This window comes from Puma concolor, chromosome B1, assembly GCF_028749965.1.
Source record: "Puma concolor isolate L17-30 chromosome B1, mPumCon1.1.hap2, whole genome shotgun sequence".
Classification (NCBI taxonomy): Eukaryota; Metazoa; Chordata; class Mammalia; order Carnivora; family Felidae; genus Puma; species Puma concolor.
Genome location: NC_141670.1, coordinates 114,787,830 through 114,805,995, shown reverse-complemented (window position 1 = coordinate 114,805,995; position 18,166 = coordinate 114,787,830). Strand labels below are relative to the sequence as shown.

The window sequence follows — 18,166 nt, the reverse complement described above, 5'->3', positions numbered from 1 at the left end:
GGGAAGGGTGAAAGCAGAAGTTTGAAAGAGTCCGTCACTCGGCACATGGGAGGTGAATTAGTTGTTGACTGAATGACTTCATGTTTTCAGGCATTATACCCTGCAGTTTCATTTATCAGTTTTTTGTGCTTCCAGATCTCCAGTGAAAAGGGATCTTCTGCATAGCTTATGTTACTCAGAAGAGCAGTTGTTTCCACGTCTGTCACCACAGCATGTGTAATAGCTTGGAATTATGGGCTTGCTTAAAGAAATCCAGATGTGTTCCATTTATACGGTGCCCATCTGTTTTTAAGTACGGAACATGTCACGCAGATACCTTCAGGTACTTCTGCAATATATAAAAGTTGTGACTATAAACATATGCATGGACCTAAATCAATGTGTGTATGTGTATTCTAGTATGTACACATGTACACATTAGACCATATGTAGCCAACTATTCTCTTCAGTTTGGGAAAATAGAACATATGTGTATTGAATTTGCAAAAGGATACGACTGCATTTGGGGGTTGTTTTCAGACCTTGGGCCACATCAGTCTGAATGTCTTTAATGGTGATAAGACTTCATCCTTTCAAGGGGAATTTGATAGTTTCCAGCAGCCCCGTGTTGTTAGGAATCGAATCTGTTGCTTTTTCTTATCCAATTTCCAGGATGTGTCTTAAATCCTTTTAAAGTCAATTCCATGACCTAATGATATCTGTGGAGTACAATTGAGCAGTCCCTGAAAAGAGCAGTAATAACGGAGTTCTCACTTGTGGATGTGGGAAGGGCACACGGTCGCACCATGTTATTGCTGGAAGCCCCATACTGGGACTGGTGTCACACAGAGTGCTTTTATAGCAGAATAATTAAGGTCCTCCTAAAAAGGCTTATATTTAGAAGCACTCTGTTTTTATTTTTCCGTATCAGTGTATCACTGTTGCCTTTCAGCTAAGAAATTTAAACTGTTACTCTCTGATTTGTATTCATTATGCACATTATGCTAGTTCCTACCGTTGCCCATTAAACATCCATGTCTCTTCCTCACCCCACGTCAAACAGTTCTCTCCTTTTTCAAGTAATGCTGCTGCTGCTTTGTTATTCTCGGCTGGGCTAGACTTCTGTTTACACCGTACTTTCTACTTCCTGACACTTGACATTTTCTTAGTGCTAGAATGTAAGGTTGGATCACAACAGACTCCTGTTCTTACTTTAAAGGGATAAAAACAGTGAATTAAAAGAAAATCCAACTTTTTTGTTCAGTCTCCTGATGTGTTGTTTTTTTCCTCCTGGATGTGTTATATTTACTTAAATGGCTAGTCATGGGGTTATTGATACATCCTCTGCTAGATTTTAATACTGAAAATAAGTTACCATTTTTTAACATCCAAGAAAAACAATATTACTCAAATTTGACTAGATAGGTAAGTTTTATTTTACAAATTAACTGATGCTGTCCTGAAGACATGAGCCCTCTAACAGGTTTAGTAACTGCTGGTAGTCTCAAAATGGGTCACAGGTGAGATATAAATTGAAAGAAGAGCTGAGTTTGGGTGAGTCAGTCTTTTTTTTCTTTCTTTTTCTTTTTTTTAAGTTTATTTTTTTTGAGAGACAGAGCACGAGCTGGGGAGGGGCAGAGAGAGGGGGGTTGGAGGATCCAAAGCAGGCTCCATGCTGACAGCAAAGAGCCTGATACGGGGCTTGAACTCAAGAATCCTGAGATCATGACCTGAGCCCAACGAAGTCTGACCCTTAACCAACTGAGCCACCCACGTGCCCCTGGGTGAATCACTCTTGATGTGGTTCAACTCTGCATGTGTGGTGGGTCTCTGTAAGATTTTCAGCATGATCTTTTAATAAAGTCCTTCTAAAAAAGGGCTGTCATAGGATAAATATGATAGTTTCTCTTTTCCACTTCACTAACATGTCAGGAGAATGCAGTATTCTTAAGGTTTCTAAATGAGAACTTGAAAGGGTATGTGAGATCTTGTGCTTATTTTTTTTGTTCTTATTTTTTCCTTTTTAAAAAATTTTCAATTCCCTAAGTAACCATAGTTTTTTTACTGGCATGCAGTAAAAAAATAAAGTTTATTTAATGTACGACCCCTTCTTAATAGGTTACTTCTCTCTGTAAATGGTTATTTTAGTGTTTGTTTAGCCTGTTGTTTTTAGCATTGTTTTATTTTGAAACAATCTAAATGCAGTAGGAAGAAAGTTCAGAAACAAATTGTTGACAGGATGCCATTCCCCCTCAAATACAAAGACGTTTTCTAACCACAAAATGACCATCAAAATCAGAAAATTAACACTAATACATTACCACCATCCAGTTTGTGGATCCCATTCAGATATTGCCAATTTTCCCGTTAATGTTGTTGGTTGCAAAAAGTTCAGAATCACAATTGAATTTGTCATGTCTCCTCTAGTCTGGAACTGTAACATTCTTTCTTTGACTTGCAGTGACTTTGACTCTTTTGAAGATTACAGTTATTTTGTAGAATGTCTCTTTGGATTTGACTGATGTTCCTTGTGATTTGATTCACTTTATGTATCTTTGTTAGGAATTACACACGTGTTGCATGTGGTCTCTCTTCAGTGCATGATTTCAGTTTGGCCCCATTACTGATAATGTTCACTTTGATCACTTAATTAAGGTGGTGGTATCTGAGAGACCTCTTTTCTTTGAAGTTACTGTTTTCCCCTTTGGAATTAATGCTTTTGTGTGGAGGCAAATTAAAACTGTGTGTAAGTATCTTGTTCCTTATCAAACCTTAATTTTTAATTATATCAGAATGGACTTAACAGTTTCCTCTTTTCTTCAGTGGGTTATAATCTGTTACTATCATTATTTATTTGAATGCTCGAATGTGTTCTAGATTTGACCATTGAGAATTCCCTCCAAGATGCTACAACTTTTTCATGTGTGTTTCCTATGTTTCACATATGTTTCATATGTGTTTCATATGTGTTCATATGTTAAAAATAAAATAAAAAAATAAAATGAAATAAAATACAATAAAATAATAAAATACAGGGGGCACCTGGGTGGCTCAGTCGGTTAAGGATCCAACTTTGGCTCAGGTCATGATCTCATGGTTCAAGACTTCGAGCCCCACATTGGGTTCTGTGCTGACATCTCAGAGCCTGGAGCCTACTTCAGATTGTGTGTCTCCCTCTCTCTCTGCCCTCCCCCTGATCAACCTCTCTCTTAAATGAATGAATATTTTTAAAAATTTAATTTAAAACAAACAAACAAACTGTAGGGGCACTTGGGTGCCTCAGTCAGTTAAGGATCTGACTTTGGCTCAGGTCATGATCTTGTGGTTCATGAATGAGCCCTGCGTTGGGCTCTGTGCTGACAGCTCAGAGCCTGGAGCCTGCTTCGGGTTCTGTATCTCCCTCTCTCTCTCTTCCTCTCTCCCACTCCCTTTCTGTCTCTCTCTCAAACAAACATAAAAAAGTGACTTAAAAGTGTAAATACGTGAAATCGAAATGTCTTATATAAACATATATACGTTAAACATTTGAATCTTTTAAAATGTTTTCTATTTTGTTGGTTTTATTTATAGTTTTACATATTAAAAACCATGAGCTCCTACCAGTACTTCCAGTTTCATCCCAACGCTACAGCATTCATTCTAGTTTTCTTCTTTACATATTATAGCTCCTTTTTTGGTAGGATAAGTCTGCCTTCCATTAATCTTGGTATATTTAGGGGCGCCTGGGTGGCTCAGTCGGTTGAGCATCCGACTTCAGCCAGGTCAGGATCTCGCGGTCCGTGAGTTTGAGCCCCGCGTCAGGCTCTGGGCTGATGGCTCAGAGCCTGGAGCCTGCTTCTGATTCTGTGTCTCCCTCTCTCTCTGTCCCTCCCCCGTTCATGCTCTGTCTCTCTCTGTCTCAAAAATAAATAAAAACGTTAAAAAAAATTAAAAAAAGTCTTGGTATATTTGATCAGTTTTCCTGAGCGTGACGGTCTGTCATCTCTGCCACCACTGTTTCCCTTACGTAAATGCCCTCCTCACCTGAGTTGGGCTCTAACACCTTGTTCTGAGCCTACCTTCCTTGCATATGCCCCTCTTCATTCCATTCAGGTCCTAACACCCCACACTTATCCCCCTTATGTGGACACCCTCCTCGCCATGCTTAGGCTCTTTACCCCCATGCTGGCCGCCCCTCTGCATGACTGACCTCCAGCTGCCCTTGAAGTCAGACTCCCCACCTTGGGCCAGTCTTCTCCCCCTTCAAAAGTGCCCTTTTCAGGAGAAATAGCTAGATTGAAGAAACGTCATGAGTTCCAAGCAGGAAAAATAAAATTACATCTGTACCTGACACGCAATGGTGAAACTACAGAACCCAAATGCAGAAAGACCAAAGAAAACCTCACAGAAAATCTTAAAGTTACAGAAGATGTTTTAATTGAAGCCAGAAAGCAAAAGAATATCTTCAAAGTTTTGAGGGGAGATAAAAATCAACCTGGAACATTATGTTCAGTAAACTATCATTTCAACAAAATAGAGGCTGAGAAACTAAAGGTTGTTACTGAAAGTTCTTTTGTGGAAGAATACAATTGAACATGTGAGAAAACAGGATGTAAGAAGTGAAGAGCAAAATAGGAAACATACAGATGAATCTAAGAAACAATCACTATGTAAAACAATAGTCACAATAACAATGTAGGGTTGCTTTTTATTTTTTATTTTTTAAACGTTTATTTTTGAGAGAGAGGCAGAGTGCAAGTGGATGAGGAACAGAGAGGGAGACACAGAATCCGAAGCAGGCCCCAGGCTATGAGCTGTCAGCATAGACCCCAACACAGGGCTCAAACCCATGAACCGTGAGATCACGACCTGAGCCAAAGTTGGACGCTCAACCTACTGAGCCAACCGGGCACCCCACAACAATGTAGGGTTTCTAAAAAATAAAACAGAACTAATTGCCACTTTAATAATAATTATGATTGATACAATCTGAATCCTTGTTGTTCAGCATCAGGGTAGAGAAGTTAACTTTACACATTAACCAAGTAAGAATGTCACAGAATGTAAATGGCAAACATTAAAGGGTTAGGGGAAAAAAACATATACTTTCAAATCAATAGAGAAAAGTAAAGGAGTATTTTTTTTAAATTAGTTATTAGAATACAAGAAGGAAGCAAAGGAAAATCAAGATAAAGAGAAAACACAAAAAAGGATGGCAGATACCCATAATTATTTGAGCTAACAATAAATGTAAACAGATTAAACTCAATTGTGAAAAGGACAGAAATCGCCCGTTAACAACATAGACTGAGGATTCATTCGACTACCCATGCAAACGATCTCATTGAAAACAGTAGTGAAAGTTATACTGAGCAAAATCTAGTATTTTTTGATACTAAAAAAAGAATAAGAATGCAGAAGAAATATTGAACAAGGAAAGTAAAATACAAGAATAGAAGTGAATAAAACTTGATATTTCAAACCCTGTTGTATGCACCTCTTACTGTGGAATGTGTGGCACAGGCAAGTACGCTCCTCGGTTAGATCATTGTTTTGCTTTGAAGCTTGTCCTTGGGTTTGTTAGAGTTTGACCCTGTGGTACATCGTGGTTAGCACCTCACACTGAGCTCTTGAGCTTTCGTGATTTCTTTTTGCTTCTTTGTACTCCCCTCCCCCCCCCACCCCGCTCAAATCAAACTAATACATAGTATCTCATTTTTTATGAACCGCTCTGACTTGTCTCTAGATTACATTTTTTTTTTTTAATTTTTTTTTTCAACATTTATTTTTGGGACAGAGAGAGACAGAGCATGAACGGGCGAGGGGCAGAGAGAGAGGGAGACACAGAATCGGAAACAGGCTCCAGGCTCCGAGCCATCAGCCCAGAGCCCGACGCGGGGCTCGAACTCACGGACCGTGAGATCGTGACCTGGTTGAAGTCGGACGCTTAACCGACTGCGCCACCCAGGCGCCCCTCTAGATTACATTTTAAATCTGCCTAACAAAAATTGCATGTTGTAGCACACAACGGGCACTAGCGCTTGAGTCTCAGGTACCACATGAATCATTAGTGTTAAAATAAATTTTTCTTTTTGATTTGGATTGTCCAAGAGTAGTTTATACATGTTTGAAACAGAACAGAAAGAGAAGTAATACATACAGCATTTGGCTAATAACCAGCAGTAACTTCCACATATTGAGTTGAGTAGCTCAGCAAGACCACGTTTATATCCCTTGGGAGCACTTGGCATTTACGCAGGTCTTTCCTTCATTGTCTGAACTGAACTCAGAAGGATCCCTGAAATTATATTCGTGTGTGTGTGTGTGTATTTTCATTCCTTTCTTCCTTTCCTCAGTTCTCTTCTTTCCTTTTTTCATTTCAACAAGGAAAAACTTTTGAGAGCAAATAATGAAGGACTACAACCCATATAGAAGATATTAGATAAATTTGCTTGTCTGTTACCAAACATGTTGACATGTTGAAATATTAGAGTATATTGGCTTAAAAGTACATTATTTACAGTTAAAAAATTGGTTTTGGCATCATTGTATGAATGCAGTTTCTTAATATTTGTGATAGAAGTACTTAATATTTTTTTCTCTTGTTAGGTCACTTGTGCCGTGAAGCCTTTTTCATTTTACATGGGTTCCAATAGCATAGAGCTGGTTTTAACAAGTACTGTTTGTATCTTCCAAGGTCCCCTTCCTTGCACTTCATCTGGAAACAGAGCTCACTACTTCCCCCAGGTGTGGACACAGCAGAGGATAACCTGTGCCAGGTGCAGTTCCGCATCCTGTTTCCCACACGATGATGGTACTGCCCATGCAGTGAGGCAGTTTAAAGAACGGGGGCTCCTAACTGCTTGTTTTGCTCATTTATTAACAGACTTTAGACAGATTACCTAACCTCCTTGTGTTCAAGTATTCTTAAAATATGGGAAATGTCTCTCAAAAGTGAGTAAACATTAAAAAAATTTTTTTTTAAATCATCAAGCTTGCTGAGAGACTATATCTTAATTATTCCTACCCCCAAAAAGAAATGGTAATTATGTGATCGGTGCTATTAATATGGCAATCATATTACAGTATATAAATATATCAAATCAACATGTCATATACCTGTAATGTACACAATGCTGTGTATCAAATACATTTCAATCAAAAACTTAAAAAAGCTATCAAGCCATGAAAAGTAGAACCACCTTAAGTGCATATACTAAGTGAAAGAAGCCAATCTGAAGGCTACTTACTGTATGATTCTAACTGTACAACCACGTTCTGGAAAAGGTGAAACTGTGGAGGCAGTAGAAGGATCAGTGGTTGCCAGAGGTTGCAGGGGAGAGAGGGAGGCAGAGCACATAGGATTTTTAGGGCAGTGAAATTATTGGGTGAGATGCTGCGGTGGTGAGCACAAGTCACTAAGTACGTGTTAAAACTTGTAGAATATACAGCCAAGAGTGAACCCTAATGTAGACTGTGGACTTTGGGTGAAAATGATGTATCAGTGTAGGCTCACAGATTGTAACAAATGTACCACTCCGGTACTGGATTTTGATATTGGGGGAACTGGCGGGTGGGGTGAGAACTCTGTACACTGCTCAATTTGCTGTTCTAAAATTGATCTAAAATATAAAGTCTGTTTTTGAAAATGGGAGGGAGGGCCATGCTGGATTAGCCCCCACAGGCTCTTGTTTATCAACTTGTGTATCAACTCCTGTTGTCTAGTCACTTCCTATTATATCAGTGCTAAGCTAATTTTCTCGATAAATTGAGTGATAAATACATTTGAGTGGAAAAAAGGATGGGAAGTAATAGTACATCTCTCATATCGTTGCTGGAAAGATTAGGAGACTGCCTGTAAAACTTTGAGCTATACAAAGAGGGTGAGAAGAATATTCGAGATGGAGAACAGCATGTACTACATTCCTGAGATCTGAGAAGCTTGTGTTCTAGGATTGAGAGATAACCAGTAGGATCAGAGTAAGGCAAGCAAGGAAGAGAGGGATGAGATGAGACATGCAGTGTCTAAGTCATATAGCATCACATTGGCCATGATAAGCTTTTATTTTGTTGAAGCCTAAAGGGCAGCCATTGAAAAATTTTAAGCAGTGGAGTGGGGTCATTCTATTTAAAGATCACCTTTGCTACTTTGAGGAGGGCAGCTTGGAGGAGAGAAAGGGGGGAAGTAAGTAACCAAGTTTGGGAACTATTACAATAGATCGTGCTTGGCCTGGACCAGAGCATTAGCAAAAAAAAAAAAAAAAAAAAAAAGTGGATAAACTATGCAGGTTGAAGGGTTCAGTTGATGGAATTCATGGCATCAAGAATGATTCCTGGGTTTGACTTGAGCAGCTAGCAAGATGGTGGGTCAGTTACTGCAGGGAGAAGGTGGACCCAGAGGAAGAGATTTCAGGGGGAAATCAAGTTTTGTTCTGGATAAATCTAGTTTCAGATGTATGTGGTGATGTAAGGGGAAATGTTAGTCCAGCATTTGGATGTCCTAGGCTAAACCTGGGGAGAGGTCTGACTAGAGAGTTGAGGGACTAGAGATAGAAGCCTGCTGGTAGTATGTTAAAGAGTGAATGGGAGTTGAGGATGAGGCGGCGTAGACAAGCTGGAAAGGTTTGGCTGAAGAGACGATGTGAATGGGGCAGCAACCGGAGGTCTATGTGGTTAGTGGAGGGTCTGGAACTTTTTAAATTTTTTTTTTTCAACGTTTATTTTATTTTGGGGACAGAGAGAGACAGAGCATGAACGGGGGAGGGGCAGAGAGAGGGAGACACAGAATCGGAAACAGGCTCCAGGCTCTGAGCCATCAGCCCAGAGCCCGACGCGGGGCTCAAACTCCCGGACCGCGAGATCGTGACCTGGCTGAAGTCGGACGCTTAAGCGACTGCGCCACCCAGGCGCCCCTGGAACTTTTTAAAGAGGAGAGAGAGCAGAGCATATTTACCTACTACATCTGTAGTGTGAGAGTGGTAGAGGGAGTTAAGATTTTGAGAAAGTCTGCGATGTAGAAGATGGAGAGCATCTGAGGAGGGCTTGGCCTGTGGGGAGGAAGGTCACTTGATTGCAAGAGAAGGGAAGGAAGTGATAGTAAAACTAGAGTTCTGTAGTTTTTACGGCAGGAAGATGAGGGAGTTTAGAGTATGAGTTGGCCGTGGAAGGTAGGTACACTGGGCAGGGCTTTCCAGGCAGGGATGGTAAAAAGGGCAAAGGCAAGGAAGCACGCCACAGTGTGCAGTAGTCAGGAAACGGCAGTACTTGCGCACGTCTGGAATCGCGGGTTGGGAAGCGGGCGGTGCTGGTGATGGTAAGGTGAGACTGGAGAACCGGACAACAGTCAGCTCATGGAAAGTTTTCTTGGGAACAGTTTCTCTTTGTAATAGAAAAATAGAGGTTCTTTTTTTAAAAAAAAATTTTTTTTCCAACGTTTATTTATTTTTGGGACAGAGAGAGAGCATGAACGGGGGAGGGGCAGAGAGAGAGGGAGACACAGAATCGGAAACAGGCTCCAGGCTCTGAGCCATCAGCCCAGAGCCCGACGCGGGGCTCGAACTCACGGACCGCGAGATCGTGACCTGGCTGAAATCGGACGCTTAACCGACTGCGCCACCCAGGCGCCCCCTAGAGGTTCTTAAATCTAGAAATAGTTTGACTTTATATGTAGACTTCAGAAGATTGGAATAGGTCTTAATGTGGAATGGATTGGTGGGAGGGCCAGTTAGGAAGCTGCTGCAGCGACCTGGGTGAGATGACATGGACCTGAATGAGGGCGGTGGAGGCAGAGACAGGGGGAGAGGATGGCTTTGGCGACTCCGTGTGAATTAGAGCCAGTAGACCTTAGTGGCAGTTCAGCTGTAACTGCTGGTCTACCAGCTGATTTTATGGACTATTGTTGTTTAGGATAGCCCTCGGTCCTCTAGTTCTAATAGCCGGTCAGTAGTGGTGTGAGTTCATCAAGGAATAAAGGAGAGGAGCAGTGCTATGGAGGAACAAGGAAGCTCAGTTTAGGAGATACTGAGCTTGAGATACCAGTGGGCTGTCCCAATGAGGAAATCTGGTGAGCCTCCAACAGGAATCTCGTTGCTCCCGGGACACCCGATGTGATGTGTCTGTTATTGTTTGATTCTGAACCTTGGGAAGATTTGCTTGTTTGGGGTTCAGACTACTGTTAATTTGGTACTGAGTAAAACAACATGAAGCAAAGAAAATATTCCCAAAAAGAAAATTAATAATACACTATCAGGATTCCAAAACTATTACTGCCTCATGATCTAATCATACTGCACTCTAAAGAAAAAAATGCAAACAAAGATTTATGTGCAAAGATGTTTAGAATCAGTTTAGCTGCAATGGTGGAAAATTGAATACGATACATAGATAATAAATTGGAAGGTATACATTGGTGTTAACTGTGGTAATTCTAGATGATGGGTTTTCTGGTGACTTTTCTTTTTGTGCATCTGTGATGTGTAGATTTTCTAAAATGAGCATGTGTTCCTTTCTGATGAGGAAAAATCTATAGAAATAGTGTATAAAATGGAACTGTCCAACAGTAGGTAAATAGTAAATTTTGGCACACCCATAGGATAAGTGGTTATAGAGCATTTAAAATTTTGTTTATGAAAAATGTTTGAGGTAGATGAATGCTTATAAAACATTAATGATCAGCTCTCTGTGGACTACAATTACATGAGTGTCTGTATCTGTAGAAAGGCTGGAATAAAAAGCCAGGGGGTGGTGGGATTGTAGATGCTTGTCTTCTATTTCTCAAGTTGCCACAATTTTCTTTTCTTACATTTCTTTTTGTCTTATTTTTTTAAATTTTCTAGTTTTAAAGGGCTTTTTACTGCTTTTTTTCTACTTTCCTTGAAAAATGTTGGTTTTTTTCCCCTACCACATTAGAAACTTTAGATTGAGTGGTTTCCTTTAAGTGTTTAATGTACACATGTAATTATAACTTTTTTTTTTTAATTTTTTTTTCAACGTTTTTTATTTATTTTTGGGACAGAGAGAGACACAGCATGAACGGGGGAGGGGCAGAGAGAGAGGGAGACACAGAATCGGAAACAGGCTCCAGGCTCCGAGCCATCAGCCCAGAGCCCGACGCGGGGCTCGCACTCACGGACCGCGAGATCGTGACCTGGCTGAAGTCGGACGCTTAACCGACTGCGCCACCCAGGCGCCCCAATTATAACTTTTTAAACAAAGTCTTACGTTTTCATGGTCTTTGCCCTCCTCCTGAATTGGACAAGGATCTTCACACATTCTAAGAATCCATTCATTGTAACACACCCAACCTTGTTTAGTTTTCCACTCATCTTAACATCAAAAGATGGTTTAAAATTTCTTAAAATGAGTTGTTTATTTACCACCATATTTTATAGCTTTGGTGTTTGTATCAATTTCCTAGGGCTTCCATAACAGATTGGGTGACTTAAACAACAGCTTTGTTTTCTTACAGTTCTGGAAGCCAGAAGTCTGAAGGAAAGGTGTTGGCAAGTTTGGTTTCTTCTGAGGCCACTCTCCTTGGATTGTAAATGGCCATTTTCTCATGGTGTCCTCACAGGGTCTTTCCTCTGTGTGTGCACATGTCTGTGTCTGAATCTCCTCTTATAAGGACACCAGTTATACTGGATTAGGGCCCACACTCATGTCCTCATTTTGACTTTATTACCTCTTTAAAATACATTTATATTCTTAGGTCCTGGACATTAGGACTTCAACATGAATTTGTGGGTTTGAGGGAAGACATGACACAATTCAGCCCATTAATGGTGTTCTCTTGCATTCTGCTTCCATCCGGGTTTAGTTCCATTCTTCCTGAAGAAGTTCTTTAATAAAGATGTATAGGAGAGAAACTGTCATCTCTGTGTATCTGAAAGCTCTTCATTTCTTTCAAACCTAAGTTAAATATTCCTGAGGATAGTGTTCTGGGTTGATGGTTATTTTCCCTTAGCACCTTAGAGATATTCATATGTTTATTTAACGTATTTATTGAGCCCCTAGATTGTGTGTCAGGTGCTGGGGATACATACAGCCATAAACTGGACCACCTCCCTGTCTCTGCCCAGGGAGCATGCCCTCTAGTGGGAGGAAAGGGAATAGCATTTGTACAGGTTGTCATTTCTCTAGGGTAAACAGCTACGGGTGGAATTGTTGGGTCACCCAAAAAACTGCCAGAAGTTTTCCAGAATGGTTGTGCCATTTTACATTCTTGCCAGTAATGTGTGAAAATTAATTCCTTTTTAAATTTTCTGTATCCTTCTGTGCTGTGCCTGGTGAAATATTGCCTAGCTCATTAGTTTTCTATTGGTTTTATCCAGTCTAATATTTTTCTAGTCCATTAATCTGGCTTTCTGACACATATGTAGAGTTATTTTTCTGTTTCCAGAAATTAGTTGATCATAGTTTCTTGTTTTATTTCCATTAGTTTAGTATGATAATTTTTTTGTTGATTTTTCTGGAAGCTAATTCTTCCTTTTATCTCTTTGAAGACCCTAAATATAATTTACATTAAAGTCTGTTTTGGATGACTCTCATTTTTATTTTCCATAAATGGAATTAATCTTCAAAGTAAATTTGTTGGTTCTTTCTTAGCATTTAATTTCTCATAAATTAGAATTTTGGATTATAGACTCTAGGAGTTTATTTTTCATTCTGTACTCACCCCTTCTGGCTAGTAATTTTACATTGCTTAAAATTGGGATCCTATGGCCAGAGCCCAGAATCGGCTCTTAAATTGCCGTCTTAACATCCCTGTCCTGGAATGTTGCAGCGTTATTGGAGATTCCACAGATCAAGTCATTAGATTATTCGAAGGCTTAGGGCACCTGGGTGGCTCAGTCAGTTAAGTGTCCAACTCTTGATTTCAGCTCAGGTCATGATTTCAGGGTCATAAGATCGAGACCCCACATCGGGTTCCATGCTTTGCATGGAGCCTGCTTAATATTCTCTCCCTCCCCCTCTGCCCCTCCCCTGCTCCCTCTCACTATCAAAAAAATAAATAAGTAAATAAATATCACTGGAAGGCATGCCATGGGTTGCTTTTAGTTCCTTCTACCCTAAAAGAGTCAAACTCTCAGGCACTTCTTACAATTTTCAGAAAAAAAGGTAAAAATATGACTGTCACAGAGTTATAAAAATGAACACATATTAAAGAATTTACTTAACTCTAATTAAGTAAAGGAACCAGGCAGATGTTATATTCAGCCAAAAGGAAGAATGAAAAGTGCACAAAATTAGATGGAAAAAATAATTTTAAAATGAATTGCAGTTAGAGATAAAACTGGTTAGGGGTGTGTGTGAGTAGTCAATTGGATCACTACCAGATTGGACAAAATTTATATACTTATCTGTTAATTACCTGTGGTTTAAAGATAGTTGTGGAATGGCTCCAAACCGGTACGAGGGCCAGAGTGTCTTAACTTGAAAAAGTGTGCTGTAGACAATGTACATTTTTCTGTTGAAACACTTTCTTCCATAGGACCCAGAATCTAGCTGACTATCCACTTGGGCCTCGCTTGTCACATTGTGTTTCTGTCTTGTTTTTGGTACAAGGAGATACGTATGATGGTTTTGAATAGAACAGAGGGGTCCCTTAAGTGTGAATTTATACCACCATCTTGAATGGAAACTGCATCTTGATTTTATTAACAGTAATAAAGATAATTAATCTAAAATATGGCAGAGCTCCAGAAAAAGTCTAATCTTGTTAATTGACCCCAACACATGCTCATTATATATCTTCTTTCTGTTAACGCCTGCGCCCATTTACTTGAAGGCTCAAACAAACCTCTCCCATATTAATGATTCCCTTTTGTCCTCTTCAAACTAGAGCTGTCTCCTCTTTCTCATAACCCATGTCTTCCTGCACCCTCTGCCTGTCAAAGATCAGGGGAACTGGTATATCTTGAAGCTTGGATTCCAAGTTGTTCTAACTGCAAAGCCTGTGTTCTGTCCAGGAGACCATCACCTTGCAGGAAGATTTAAAGAAGAAATGGCTTTTGAGCTGGACCTTGAGGGAATGACAGGATTTGCTAGGCAGAAGTGGATAAAGAAGGCACTTTAATGATAAGTCCATGACTCTTGGCTTGTTTCACTGCGGCCTAAGTTCATGCTGTAAGAGAATAGTACGTGATAAAGCTGTGGAGGTGGGTTGGTCCACGCTGCCCTTGCTGAACTCATAAACTGTACCTTATACTTTGTTTCACTTAATCTTTATACCAGCTCTACAAGGTAGAGAATTCCCACCTAACCCTTGAGAAAACCAAAGCAGAAGTTAGCCCTGTGACTTCTGTGATCTCCCAGCTGTTAAGTGGCTGAATTGACTTTAGAATCCCAGTTTTTGCACATCCAGGGCCCCTGTTCTTTCTACTTTACATAGGCTGTTGAAGTCTAAGGAGTTTTCAGCAGGTTGCAAAGTGATTAGAATTATATTTAGGAAAAATACATACTGAAGAGAAGCCCGAGTCCTCTTTTGTCATGATACTGAGTGTCCTTTGAAGGCAGTAACCCTTGACCCAGCACTAAACACTTGGTATTCAAAATGATTTTGTGCAGAAACTTCACATAGTTCCCTGAAAGCCATGGAGGGTCCCCTAGAGCTCAGCTATTCAGACTCAGAGCGTAATCTTCACACCCTTACTTCAGACCTACTAGATCAGGAATCCCAGGGTGAAGTCCAGGAATCTGTGTTTTTAGCAAGCCCTATCTTCTTAACAACAGATGGTATTGGAATATTCAGGTGATTCTTTAAAAAAAATTTTTTTTTAACTCTCTTCCTTATTTTTTCCTTTACTCCTTCTTTCCTTTTTTCACTTTCATTTTTCCCGCCAACACTTTCTTTTTTATTACAATTTTAAAAACGTTTCTTTCTGAGAAAGAGAGAGACAGAGTGCGAGCGGGGGAGGGGCAGAGAGAGAGGGAGACACAGAACCCGAAGCAGGCTCCAGGCTCTGAGCTGTCAGCACAGAGCCCGATGCAGGTCTCGAACTCATGAACCGCGAGATCACGGTTAAGCAGCCGAAGTTGGATGCTTAACCAACTGAGCCACCCAGGCACCCGCTCTTTTTAAAAATTTTTAATGTTTATTTATTTTGAGAGCAAGTGAGCACACGAGCAGGGGAGGGGCAGAGAGAGGGAGACGGAGAATCCCAAGCAGGCTCCACCCTGTCAGCACAGAGCCAGACCGCAGGGCTCAATCTCACAAGCCGTGAAATCGTGACCTGAGCTGAAATAAAGAGTTGGATTCTTAACCCACTGAGCCACCCAGGCTCCCCTATTCAGGTGATTCTTAGAGGCATACACATGCTTGAGAAAGCCTTGGTATTTTTCTCTGGCTGCTCTGCCTTTCAGCATTTCCTAGGTGACAAGTGGTTGCCTCTAAAATGATTTCCTCCATAGTAGACCAGAAACTTGATCAGCACATTAAGTGATGATGGGTACTTTCTGATCAGGAATTATCACTGACATCTAGGAACCTGACTCATAGACTGTCTGGCTTTATACAGACCCTAGCATAAAATTTAGTATGTAAAAGTGGTCATCTATAGAAAAAAGTCTGGACAGATACATGCCAAATCACTGTTAGAAAATTATCCATGGCACTTGTGGAAGAATGGTAAGGTAGACTTTATTCAGGGAGACCACAGCAGTGGGGTTTTGCAGTGGGGGGAGAGATGGGCTCAAGTCTGAATACAACAAGGAAAAAAACGGGAATTTATTTCCAAGGAGCAAGGTGAGGTGGCGGTAGGAGCAGTGGATGGAAAGTTACTACCAGGATAGGGTAATTCTGTGCTAACCTGACCTACCAGGATTCTTGCTGAAGCCTGTCTAGAATGATCAGATAATGACAATACCTGGAGGATTGTGGGGAATGAGGAATTTGATTAGATATCGAGAGGGGGAGGATTCTGGCTAAACTGACAGGATTCTTGCTAAAACTGGGTTCTTAGAGGACATGCCCAAGGATGGGGCTCCATCAGGCTTAGAGGAGCTGGACTAAAGTTTAGTCAAGAAGAGAGTCTTTATCACCTCTAACAGCGATGATCTCTGGGGGAAGTTGTGGGATGGTGCAGAGGTAAGGGAAAGGCTTTTAATTTTTATGCCCTACATTTTTATTAGACTTTTATACATAGAGAATCATATCATTAAATGCATTTATATTACTTTTTTTTTTTTAACATTTATTCATTTTTGAGAGAGCACAAGCAGGGGAGGGGCAGAGAGAGAGGGAGACACAGAATCCGAAGCAGGCTCCAGGCTCTGAGCTGTAAGCACAGAGCCTGACGTGGGGCTCGAACACATGAATTGTGAGGTCATGACCCGAGCCGAAGTCGGAGGCTTAACCGAATGAGCCACCCAGGCGCCTCTATATCATTAAATATTTTTAAAGAAGTATTTTGGTAGAGAATTGTGATGTGTTTTCAAGTGGATATATTTTTCTTAGTTTCTTATACTTTAATTAAAAGTAGTAGGAAACAAAAAAACAGTAGTACAACATCCAGTATGCAAACTTGGAAAACTTCTGCATGTCTTTACTCATTGAGAGCTACATCTGTTTTAAGAAATAATCAGATTTTTTTTCTTTTTCATTGTATTATTTTTAGAAATAAAATTCAAATGAAGTCTTAAATTAATATGACAGATATCTTGTAACTAATAGCCTGTGTTGTGTTTAATACTAGAAATATGTATTTGGGTTTTTTTAGTATTTATTTTCGAGAGAGCATGCAGCGGGGGGAGGGCCAGAGAGAGAGGGAGACAGAATCTGAAGCAGGCTCCTCACTGTCAGCAGAGCCCGACACGGGGCTCAAACTCATGAACCTGAGGTCATGACCTGAGCTGAAGTCTGACACTTAACCAGCTGAGTCACCCAGACACCCCTAATACTAGAAATATATATTTGAATGTTTTGTTTCACTTACTGAGAACTTTGTTTTGATTTTGAGCATAATGGAACATCATTTGAGTCACTCATTGTTTCATTTTTCATAGCAGTGAGCACATTTTTAACTACCTGATTTAACAGTGCCGACTCGCATAAATGAAGGGTTGGAAATCCAATTTGGAAAAGAATTCTTCATTGCATAGTTACTGGAAAACTTATTGCTAGTAAACTCTTCGCCAGGTGATACAATAAAAAACAAAACAAAACAAAACTGGGTGTTGTGACCATGGTACTAATTCTTCTGGAACAGGTTCTTTTGCCTGTGAACCAGTTTTTCAGTGCCCTTTCTTTCTACTAACTACCACAGTGTCTTTGTGCACATAGTGCACCATGATGTCATCTGGCCTTCCTTTGGGTCCAGTACAATTGTAAACACAAGCACCAATGCTAAAACATGTTCCATAGAAAAGTGGCCATTTAGATGTTTTAGGACCAGCCGTTGTATCAGGTAGAACTTTCTGTGATGGAAATGTTCTGTTTCGGTGCTGGCATGGTAGCCGCTAGGCACACGGAGCTCTCGAGCCCTTGAAATGTGCAAAGATACTGAGAAACTGAATTTTTAGCGATAATTTTAATTTTAATGGTCACGTGTGGCTAGCGCCTACCATATGGGACAAGAAAGCAGTCAGAAAGGTGTAGTGAGCTTCTCCAAGGGTTTATCTGGGAAGCTGAAGTTTTTATCATGCTGGTCCCGTTAAGGTTAAAAAAAAAAATCTTCTGGTAAAGACACTTATTTCAACTTTCCCACTTTTTCTAAAAGAAGAAATAATCTTTCTTACAGGTTTTGTGTGTGAAGCTGTGTGGAAATCTAAAATACAGTCAATCACATCTTTATAGTACAGTGGTGCCCCCTGATGGTAAGCTTTCTTATCACTTTTTTGATTCCTACGCTAAGGTGTTTCCATTTTTCCAAATAAAAGGAGAAATATGGGTTTTGAACAAAAAGGACTTTCTTATGCCCCTCCATGTTCTCCCCGCCCCACCCTTAGTTCAGTTCCTCCCTCTCTGCTGCCATAATGTCTCTGATGTCTTTTGGCAAACTCCCACCCCATCGATCATAGGATTTATCGATGAATTAGAAACAGTTTCTGCCTTGAAGAACTTAACTCTTCACCTGGCAAGACTTTAAGCAGATAATTATAATAAAATGTTATAGAATGCTAGAGAATATGTAAATTGTAGTATAATGAAGGCCCTATAGTAGTGCCTTATTACAGGAATTCAGAGGGTTATGAATTTCATATTTAAGCGTTC

General features: G+C 40.3%; 1 protein-coding gene across 1 annotated transcript in view; it reads left to right on the top strand.

Annotated features, from left to right (window-relative positions):
- Nucleotides 1–18,166, top strand: part of MCUB (mitochondrial calcium uniporter dominant negative subunit beta) — a 107,117-nt gene that overhangs the window by 68,929 nt on the left and 20,022 nt on the right. Inside the window, 2 exon segments of the mRNA XM_086702961.1 lie at nt 6,656–6,737; nt 17,694–17,769. Coding sequence (XP_086559087.1) covers nt 6,656–6,737; nt 17,694–17,769 — 158 coding nt within the window.